The 10,521-nt window shown below is 46.0% G+C and overlaps 1 protein-coding gene across 2 annotated transcripts in view; it reads right to left on the bottom strand.

Annotated features, from left to right (window-relative positions):
* Positions 1-2,834: 2,834 nt before the first annotated feature.
* Positions 2,835-10,521, bottom strand: part of igf2bp1 (insulin-like growth factor 2 mRNA binding protein 1) — a 49,777-nt gene continuing 42,090 nt past the window's right edge. Inside the window, exons 5-15 of one of the 2 annotated variants that reach the window (XM_041956955.1) lie at positions 9,119-9,182; positions 8,136-8,429; positions 7,845-7,979; positions 7,603-7,725; positions 7,318-7,453; positions 6,047-6,169; positions 4,992-5,108; positions 3,693-3,767; positions 3,446-3,577; positions 3,179-3,292; positions 2,835-3,005 (exon numbers count right to left, since the gene is read on the bottom strand). In XM_041956955.1, the coding sequence (XP_041812889.1) occupies positions 2,850-3,005; positions 3,179-3,292; positions 3,446-3,577; positions 3,693-3,767; positions 4,992-5,108; positions 6,047-6,169; positions 7,318-7,453; positions 7,603-7,725; positions 7,845-7,979; positions 8,136-8,429; positions 9,119-9,182 (1,469 nt within the window). In that variant the 3' untranslated portion in view covers positions 2,835-2,849. Of the gene's footprint in view, positions 3,006-3,178; positions 3,293-3,445; positions 3,578-3,692; positions 3,768-4,991; positions 5,116-6,046; positions 6,170-7,317; positions 7,454-7,602; positions 7,726-7,844; positions 7,980-8,135; positions 8,430-9,118; positions 9,183-10,521 lie in introns of both variants that reach the window. The other variant, XM_041956954.1, reaches the window with a different exon arrangement.

The following is a 10,521-nucleotide window of genomic DNA, read 5'->3' as shown; positions in this document are numbered from 1 at the left end:
GTCCTACTTTTTTCTGCTTTTTTTAAAGTTTCACCCAACCACATCTCCTGACAAAAATGAACATTTAAAACCAGTGAACGCAAACGCACACACACACACCTGCATTCGCTTTCTCACACGCACACAGCAAGCACACATGTAGCCAACAGGGAGCATCTGAGGTGTCGTGGTCAGTGCACAGGTAATAAATATTCACATTCAGAGAAGTCAGAGCTAGTTCAGGCTTGTGTGTGTAGGTAGAATGCTGTCTGCCGTCTCCACGTACAGTCACGCTGTAGATGGACCACCGCCGCCGCGTTCAACACAACTCTGATCTGACATGTTCCCGACCTCCGGGTGAGAAAGGTAAAGAAAGACGTGGTGAAAACTGGCTTTAAAGCTCGCTGTCACGCGTCTTCTCCGCGGGTAAGAAACTTCATCTCTTGAACACTTAAAGCCCTCTCGTAATGTTTGGCGTTTCATGATGATGTCATCACAATAAGGCGGGAGAGGGCGGTCCTTCAGGGCACAGGGCGGGCCGGCGGCCGCGGGAGGAGACGGTAAGAGCGTCACCACCTCTGATCACATGAGCTCAGTAATAAGAGCACATTGTTGTGTGTTGGGTCACCGTGTGCACTTTAGGACCCCCTCTCGAGTGAACACCACTCCCCATTGGCCAATACTCCGTTTCAGACAACGGCTGCTCCAATCACACTTCAGGAAGACAGAGAGCATGTTTCCTCACCTAAAAAAGGCAAAATGGCACTAGACCCATTTCCTCTCTAGACCAGCATTATATCTCTCTCTGCTTTGGGAAAAACACAGCCTCCTCGTCATCCTGAGCTCATTCAACCATCATCACACCAAAAAAACAGAAAAAAATAACCAAAGCAACAAGACAATACCTAAAAAAAAATACTTTTTCTTTAAAAAAATAAAAAATATTCAGGACTATCAGCTCTTCTTTTCTTTTTTTCTTCTTATATAAAACACCAGCAAGCAAAAAAAAAGTTAGGAATACTGAGGTAACTTTACCCTGAGGTAGGTTTTTTCTTTTTCATTTCTTCTCTAATCTGTTCTAATCTTGGCGAGAGCGTCCAGGCGTAGACCCCGCCCCTCATTATCATACGCAGGCAGGGTCTGGAGGCTCCGCCCACAGGCCTTTGGCAGATTGGGAGAGAGAACGAGGAAGCCACTCCCCTTCACACTGATTTTACCCTCTCTGAGCTCAAGGCAAGGAGCTTTGGAAGACGTTGCCTTTCTGGTTCCCGCGCTCGACCAGGCCAGTCCTCAACATTCTTTATTAATACAAGCACTACACGCCACGTTCGTCCGGATGAACGAAGATGGCTTTCATGCAGGGATGGTCTTGAGGACCCCAGCTCCTCTGAGGAGAAAACCATCCTGTCCAAGACTGGCCTCGAGGGTCCAGCGCTGGAGGAAGGCAATGAGCAGAAAGTCTCAGACGCACCTTGTCTGTCTGTCATTGCAGGACTAATTGATACAGGTGTAGCAAATCCTCACACCTGACTCGCTGCCTTCAATACATTCACCCGAGGGGCCGGGCTAACTCACATATCATATATATATAATATATATAAAATATGCCGTTTAAGGTGCGGGCCGCTAGCCACCTAGCATAGCTGCTGGCTGTTTTCATAAAGTTGTTTTATAATGGTTTCACATGTGTGAGCTAAGCCACTGCAATAGAACTGCAGGACCAGCTGCGACCTCCGCTCCCCTTACTGTCTCTTGCTGCGCCTTCCGCCACACGGCTAAACGTGGAAGGGGGAGCTCCGTGCCTCCCCAGTCCCCGGCCTCGTTGTAGGCTACAATATGCTACATGTCACAGACAAGGGACTGGGCAATATACAGAGGACCCCTTTAAAAAAAGGCAAGGCGGCCAGACACAGCATTTCTTAACATTTACATGAAGATTATATATTTACAACCTCATATTTTCTCCTTTTTTTTTCTTCTAATCTCTCCGCTATTCGGAGAGGTCTTCAAAGAGCAGTGTTAACATCTGCGGCCCCTCTTCTAGACTCTCATTGGCTAGGAGGATAGGGGTGGGTGGGGCTAACACCAGACCCGCGCCCTATCCCCCCGTGCCGCTGCAGCAGTTTCCCTGCTCCCTCTCCCAACTCTGCCTCACTGCATTCTATCAATAATAGCTCTGAATAAAACATTTCTATACATATATCTCTATGTTTAAAAAAACCACCCTTAAAATATAGGACTGACTGCAGATGGCTGGAGAGGTCTGTAGAGGGCGACAGAGGAAGAAACGGCCCCTGCCAGTGTGTCTGCGGAAACAAAGATTAGTCCAGCCAGCCCCCCCTCTGCAGTCGACCTGAAGCCGTGCGGACAGGTGTAAACAACAGCAGGCAGAGGAACGTCGGCCGTGTTGTTTAACCCTGTCTGATGCAGGACCTGTTCAAGCTGCAGCGGGTGAGGAGCTGGCCGCAGCCCTGACAAGGCACACGAGGAGGACGCCGCCCCTCCCTCTCCCCATCCCTCCTTTCCTTCATCCCTCCATCCTCAATCAGTCTCTCTTCTGGCCTGGCATCTGGTTTCTGTTCTCAAGTTTCTGTTTATCTTTAATACTCTTTTTTTTTTTTATTCATTTCATCTTTTGATTTTATTCGTTTTCTCTCTTTCCTTCTCAACGCCGATCTTTCTCTCTGGCTATCGGGCGTACTCCCTCCTCTTTATATCTCTCCCTGTCTATCGCTGGGTCCGTGTGTCGCTCTCCTGTATCCGTCCGTCCGTCTGTCTACGCGTCCGTGCATGTGTCTGTCTGTCTGTCTGTCCGTCAGGCGGGGGTGGGGGTGGGGGGCCAACAGGAAGTGAGGAGGGCGCAGGGACCCTCACTTCCTGCGTGGCTGGTGTTCCTGAGTCAGTCCCTGTGTAGGGCTGCCCATCTCTGTGAAGCCCTGGGGGTTAGCGCCAGAGCTCACGCCCATCCCGCCTTTCTGTGGCTGTTTGACCTGGGTCAGGATGTCCCGGATCTTTCTCTGAGCCAGCTGGAGGACAGAGGACAGATGACAGGGGTTTGTTGCAGATATGGTATATATAAGATTTGCTTATACATTGTCATGGGATAGGAATAAAAATCATTTCTGACACCAGCTACATGCTCTTGAGCGAGTTATGTTATATGTTAAAGGCGACTGAGGCAGCAGAGCAGCAGTCGTACCTGGCTGGCGTAGAAATGTCCATTGATCTTGACGATGACCTGGTCATTTTCATCAGGTGTCTGCTCCCTGGGGACCACCACCTCAGCGGCTGTCAGGTTCTGCAGCTCATTCACCTGGAGACACAAACTGGTCACTTTGGGAGGAAGTTATGATGTTCTGGCAGAACTGTGTAGGTTTGAAGGGAAAAGGTGGAGCATGATTCTTGCTGTGGCGACCAATGCCTGCCATGCGAGAAGGGCCTGAAGTGTAAGGTTTAGCTGGCTCACCGTCTTGCCTCCCTTGCCAATGACCCTTCCTGCAGCAGCAGCGGCCATCTTGATGTGAGTCTCCAGTTTGACCTCCTCCTTCGGCCCAAAGAAGTTCTCCTCCTTCAGCTTGCCATAGATTCTGCCCTGAGCCTGCAGGAGGGAGACAAAGAGGTTAACAATCAGTTCTAATATTGTCTCAACAGTAGTTTCTTAGACCAATCAGGGGCTAATAACGACAGCATGCAAAATAAATGGCAGTGTTTACCTTAAACTGAGCTTCAGGGGGTCCGGTCACAATCACCATCCTCATTTTAGAGTCCGGAGCTTCAGCCGGGGCGATCTGCAGGAGACGCAAACATCACTGACATTCAACTCATTGAAAACTCTTCAGCTCAGCTAACCAGAACCAAGAGGGGATAGCACATTAGTCCAGTTTTAGCTGCTCTGCACTGCATTTTAAGGTCCTCCTTGTATACAAAGCCCTTAATGGACTAGGACCAAGCTACATTTCTACCTCCCTCATTTACTGTTTGCCTTCGAGAACACTGTGCTCATCTGCTGCTGGTCCACTGGACTACTGGCTGTAGCTGGAGGTGTCCAGCTACAGCTGAAAGAAAACTGGAGATGCAGCCTTTCGCTGAATATTTTGAAAAGAAAGCTAAACACTGATCTAATCACTTTAGTCTTTCACTAGCTCTGACTTCCTGATTCAGGCCTGAAACTTTGTCTCACACTCATGCACTGCTGCACTTCTTTCACATATTTGTATTTCAATTCTGTGTACCGTTTTCCGCACTATAAAGGCACATCTAAAAGCCTTTAATTTTCTCAAAAACCGACAGTGCGCCTTATAATCTGATGCGCCTTTTATATGGATCAATATTGGTTAATTATGGCTATCGTAGTCAGGGGGCGTGGCCGAAGTAACAGCGGTAAAAGTGTAAAGGGCGTTCCACTCTGCGTGCCGTCATCCTTTTACTGGCGCGTGCAGTCAGCTGTCAACCTGAATAATAAAATGACTATTTCACTGAACAATGAAAAATATGAATATATGCTAAATAATAGGCAATTAAAATATTAATCAAACGTGGTTAATGTGATTTCTGCTCCTGAACCTCAGCGCACAGCGTCTGCAAATCAGCGCTGTGCACCGTCACCTGCATCTTTACGCAGGATAAGCTATCATCTGTGAGCGCGCGGTGTTTGTTTCAAAACGAACAACACACCTGATACATAATGTTGTATTTACAGCTTTGCTGCCTCATCTTTCATTAATTCTTGCATATTTTTAGGGAAAGACTGTAAATTTGAATGTTATTTCCTTTAGCTTCCCTGAGTAGAGTCTGCAGAGCTCTGTACACCCTCAGCAGGCTGCACAGGGCGGTGCAGTGATGACTGACGGTCACCTTCATGATTATACACCATTTTTATGACGTGAGAGCTTCTCCCATCCAGATGTTAGCAGCTGGACAGTAAGGTGATAGATTTAGTAAGCAAATCATACATCAAGTGTAAATATGGGTGTCACAACAAGTGAATTTTAATCATTTGGCAGAGCACAGACCTTGATGGAGGCCCCAGCGAAGCGGCTCAGCTGTTTGATGTGCTGTCCTTTCTTTCCGATGATGGCTCCCACTGCCTGTGCTGGGATGTATACATGGACCGTCTCCTGCTCTGGAGCCTGAACACACACAGGGCAAACATTTCATCACACACACTGAATATCTATTATGGGACAAATATGCTGTTAGTGGGACTTTAGTCAGTGTCACAGTGCGGCTCGTGCTTCTCTGTGCAGAATGATGTGGTTTGTTAATCAGTGAGGGGAGAGTTTCTCTGTGCTCTGCTCTCTGTGCAGTTTAACACCCGCACGTACATGCAGGATTTATGACATCACAGCTAGCCTAACAGCCAATCATGGTCCAGTATGTAATTTACACAAGTGTGATATGGAAACCTGAAACCTCCAGCACACATACAGACACTGAGGACGGACTCGTCAGGGTAGGAGACGTCTTGTGACCAGCAGTTAAGCTTTCGAAATATATCTGCACATTCATAGCTTTTTCATTTAGCATTTTTCAGTAAGGGAGAAAAAGAAGATGTCATTTTCAAAATTTGTAACTGGGCAACTGGAACTTTTTAAAGAAAAATCCTATCAGACACAGATTACTGTTTAAAGTATTGCATTGCCAGAGTATTTTTATATGGCAATATAAAGCTCGTCTGGAGGGGAATCTTTAAGAAAATACAGCATAATCAGTGCTTAATCAATGCTAGCCAGCTTACAGCTAAAGGATAACTTAATTTAGTGTGTGATCCAAATTCACAGAAAGAGGAACAGTAGTTCTAGGTTCTGATGAAGAAACAGTGGGCACCATAATCTGATGTTCCCTCTATACTCACTTCAGAAAAAAAAACACCTTTCATTTTAGTTCTTTCTCTGTGTATCAGAGGCTTTTTTAAGGTTTCTTTTGCCCACACTAGAATTCTCTCAACCCACACCTTCAGCTGAAGGAAACACACAGAAAGAATGGGCAGAAGTGGAGTTATTAGGTTTCAAATGACAAACGCAATGCAGCATAGACGGCGGTTTGCTATGTCGTCAGGTATTCTTACCCCAAAGCAACCATAGGGGGCACCACTGGACACGTTTCCAGGCGGGGGTGGAGGCATGTTGGAGGAGGAGGGGAAGAGACCCAGAGCACCAAGGTTGAGCCCCGGGATCAGGTGGGTCTGTTGCTGTAGAGAACAAGGCTGCAAGTCAGAAACCATCTGGAGGTTTACAAGTGTGTGTGTGTGTGTGTGTGTGTGTGTGGCGAGGTGAAAATGAGATGTGTTGGTCCTTCGTGGCATGACAGCATGAAGCCTGGCAGTTACTGGGCTTGCTAAGAGCGGCTGAAAGCATGTGATTGGTCGGCGCCAGAGGAGGGAGCGGTGATTCGTGACAACTCTATTATCACGAAAAATGACATCATGAAATAAAAACGCCATTATAGTCTTTTCAACAACAACTAAATGAGCACTTTTACTACACTTAATGTATCTGACTGGTGTGCTTGCTTGGCTCTTTGCAGAATAAGGGCTTACATGGAAAACAAGACAACAGGGAATGGGAATCGCAGCACTCCGGGGCGGTGCCGCCACTTTTGGAGCATAGGTGTCGTTACAACTGTGACCAGTCATTTGTCACCTGTCAGCTGTTTACCATCAGAAATGAATAAAGTACACATGAAAGACCAATGTCCATATTAAGAGAAGACCTGGACAGAGGCGAAGGAGAACTGGAGTCACTTAGTGATAGAGTTAGCTAATGTTATGCTAACTGAATGCTAACAAAATGCTGGCTAATCGTACGTATATAATCTACTGGTATCTAGCAAAATGAAACATTAGCCTACCTTCACGTCTGACAGTGCGACATTTCATGTTTTGAACCTTATTCAATGTGTGCTGTGTTTTTTGATAGCTCAGCAGTTCTTTTTGACACCTACAGTAAACAGCCAGCAGATGGCACTATGACTCCTGTAAATAAAAGTAGATCATATCTAATGTAAACTGTCTAGTTTATCTACCTGATGAATCTAAAAGTGAGGAGATGATAAAGCTGTAGTCACACAGTTCCTGTCTGTACTCACAGCACCTCAGCATGATCTAACTTGAAAAAATTGGTTGTTGATGCTGTTGATTTATTCCTTCAATCCCATTACCTGCATTCTCGTTAAACAACATGGAGATGCTCGTACTTTGGATACGTCCACAGTCATTGCTGCTAATGCTACTGCTGAGGAGTATTGAGGTAGTGCTTTATAACATAATTAAAGGATGTGAAGGATGTTCCTGTGTGTGTGTGTGTGTGTGTGTGTGTGTGTGCGTGCGCGCAGACTCACATTCATAGCAGCAATGTCGTTCTCATAGGCCTCTCTGACCTTCTTCATGACCTCCACCTCAGCAAGACAGCAGGCTTCAATCGAGCCTTTGACTGTGATGGTTCTCTCTGGATTGTACAGTGTCAGGTCCTGAAGACTGCACACATTACAGAGAGAGGGTTTACTGATACACACAGCTCATCAGACACTGTCGGACTATGTCTATGCAACGTACATTCAGAAAGTTCAGCGTGTGTGTGTGTGTGTGTGAGAGAGTGAGTGTGTGAGAGAGAGAGAGAGTCTTACGGGGAGATGGTGATTTTGGTGTCTGTGTCCTGTTCAACTTTTTTCAGGTTACGTCCCTCCTTCCCGATCAGGCGTCCAACAAAGTTGTTGTGAGCCAGAATCTTTAGAGGAACCTCATCAGCACTGCAAACAGAAGCCACTGGTCACTAACAAAATCTTCCACCTAGAGCCTTCTTTCAGGTAACTGTCCTGGATTACGCTACGCTGCCTCATCTGAGGTGGGATTATCGTTTAAGACTCACGTCTTGGTGTCTTTAGCCTCCTGGTGCATGATGTCCAGGATCATGCGGCAGGCGGATGAGCAGCCCTCGGGGGTGGAGTGGATGCTGATCGGCTTCTCGGCAGCACCTGCATTCTCCTTGCGGTGCACGTCAACCCTGCAAAGACGGGAGGAGATCACTTTAAGTCACAAGGTTTACTAAGATAACATCGTCGGTCACAAATCAGTGACGATCAAATGAAACACAGATGAAGCTTATTCATTGAGTTGAACATAGGGTCAACATACACACTGAGACAAAGCGGGCACTCACTTGCTCTGCGTCTGCTTGGTGATGTTGCGGATAGTGGCTCCCTCCTTGCCGATGATGGCGCCGACGTACTGCGTGGGCACCAGCAGCCTCAGAGGGATGTCGGCGTGCGGGGGTTTGGAGGGCATCCCGGAGCTCGGGGAGCCGCCGCGGGGCCAGCCTCGGGAGCCGTAGCCGGGGCGCCGGCCGTTGTCGTGCCCCCGCTGGCCTCCCTCCAGCTCAGAGTTCTCGTCGGGGATGTAGGAGACACGCAGGGCGTTGTTCTCGAACTGGTATCCATTCAGCTTTTGGATGGCTCTGAAAGGGACATATTATATATTAGAGACATAATATATATATTTTTATACAAGCAAAGAATACAAGTCAATTTGATGCACACAGGATATATGGAATGAGTGGCACAGCTGGTGGTTTTCCGCTTCATCATCTAAAATATCCTCTTTACATATGTGTACAGTCTACTTTTGGATTATTTGTGTTTTTCTGAATTCGGCCATTTGCATTCACTGTTGAGGTATTTGCATGATATTTTACACATCTCGTGCAGTACACTTTCAGATCAAATGCTGTCACTTTCTGTTGCCTATTGAGCACTTTGACTTCGATATCATGCAACTCATGTCAGTTTCCAGCTGTAGTTCTTTTAAATGACCACTAGATGTCACACGTGGAGTGTATAATAACTTGCTGCTAATCTCGACAGTTTTTTTGGGATATTTGCATAAATAAAATAAATTCTGAGTTAAGGCATTTTTTTTTTATGGAATTTTGGTTATTTGATTACACCTGTCTTATATGGTTCTTTAGAGTGTCTGAACTCCAGGAAACCATGATTTAACAGGGGACACACCAAAGTGTTCTGTAAAATAAGGAGCTCATTTTTAAATGACACCCAGACCGTGCAGAATGGAAGAACTGTGACTGTTACAGAGATGAGAGTAAAAGAAAGAGACAACCGGAGATGAAAGAGGACTGGAGGAACTTACTGCCTGGCGTGCTCCCGAGATGCATATGTGACATTTACCACTGCAGTCTCACTGTCTGTGTTCACTGAGACAAAGAGAAAAAACAGACACTCTCAGATACAGCACATGTCGATTTATTAATGGATCAAAAAAAGGCTCTGGATTGCTCAAAGCTCCAGCTGTATCAAACTAAGATCACAGAGAGTGCAGCTGGAGAGAGAAGCCTGCATCCTCACACTGACTCTGATGCTGATTTGCCCCAATTAAATTGTGGTGCGGAGGGGAATCGTCTCTGCACAAGAGACGGTGGAACACATCTGCAATCAGAGCTGTGGCCAAGCCCAGAGTCCACTTGTGGCAGTGACTGCAGTAAGGTAGTGCTTCTGTCATCAGAATCTGTACTTCAGCTTCAACCTCACTACATTCAAGTGTATTCAATTCATTATTAATTGTGATGTTGGCTGTGAGGATGATTGATGACTACAGGTTTCTGGCTGGTTGCAAGTACATGGTTTTACCCTGACGTGCTGTAGGTCTAGCTTTACTGAAGAAGAAGAAGAAGAATAATAATAATAATCTACAGCAGCAATAACAGTGTAATTGTGTTGTGAGTGTGGTGGGACTTCTGGATCAATAGCATACAGCCTAGTGCAGAGTGCTCTCTAATTGAATCTATGATTAATAACCATCCATCCATCCAGCTGAGGGATGCCGTGCTTCACTTCAATTCTGCTTCCTCTCATCCTCGCTCCTCCCCGGCCTGACACCCGAAAGTGGAGCGAGGTCAGCCATCACGTCGCTGAGCGAGGAGAGAGGAAGCAGAGTTGAAGAGCGGTGTATTCTACAGAGGAGTCTTTTATTGGACAGCTACGCCTGTCATAGCTGTTCAGTGATTGGTCAGTTGCTGTGACGACACAGTAATCTTATTGGCGACTTTGTGGAAACAGGAACAGCAGCTTTTAACGACTTTTTCTTTTCTTCCTCTTTTTCAAAGCGGAAACGATTAATTGATCTGGAGAAAAATAATCTGCAGCTATTTTAATAATTGATTAATTGTTAAAGTAACTGCAGTCATTTCTCATTGGTCAGACTTTGCATAACTTTGTGATTTTCTCTTTCTTACGTGCTAATAAACTGAGTATCTTTGAGTTGTGGCCTTGAGAAGACACTTACAGGCATTTTTCTCTATACTCTGACATTTCATTCATTGATTCATTGAGAAAGTAATCTGCATTTGAATCCATAATGAAAATAACCTCACTATTCATCTCAGCCCATTTAGGGATACGAGCCGGAAAAGTATCCGACTACCTGCAGCATGTCACAGACAAATCACAGGTTTTACTAATATTTTCATAGCTGACTTCAATGCTCACATAAACTCACTCTACTTGACTACTGGTGTTATTTCAGTCACGCTCTGA

The sequence above is a fragment of the Chelmon rostratus genome, chromosome 17 (assembly GCF_017976325.1).
Source record: "Chelmon rostratus isolate fCheRos1 chromosome 17, fCheRos1.pri, whole genome shotgun sequence".
Taxonomy (NCBI): Eukaryota; Metazoa; Chordata; class Actinopteri; order Chaetodontiformes; family Chaetodontidae; genus Chelmon; species Chelmon rostratus.
Note: the sequence above shows the minus strand (reverse complement) of the source record. Positions and strands in the feature narration are given on the sequence as shown.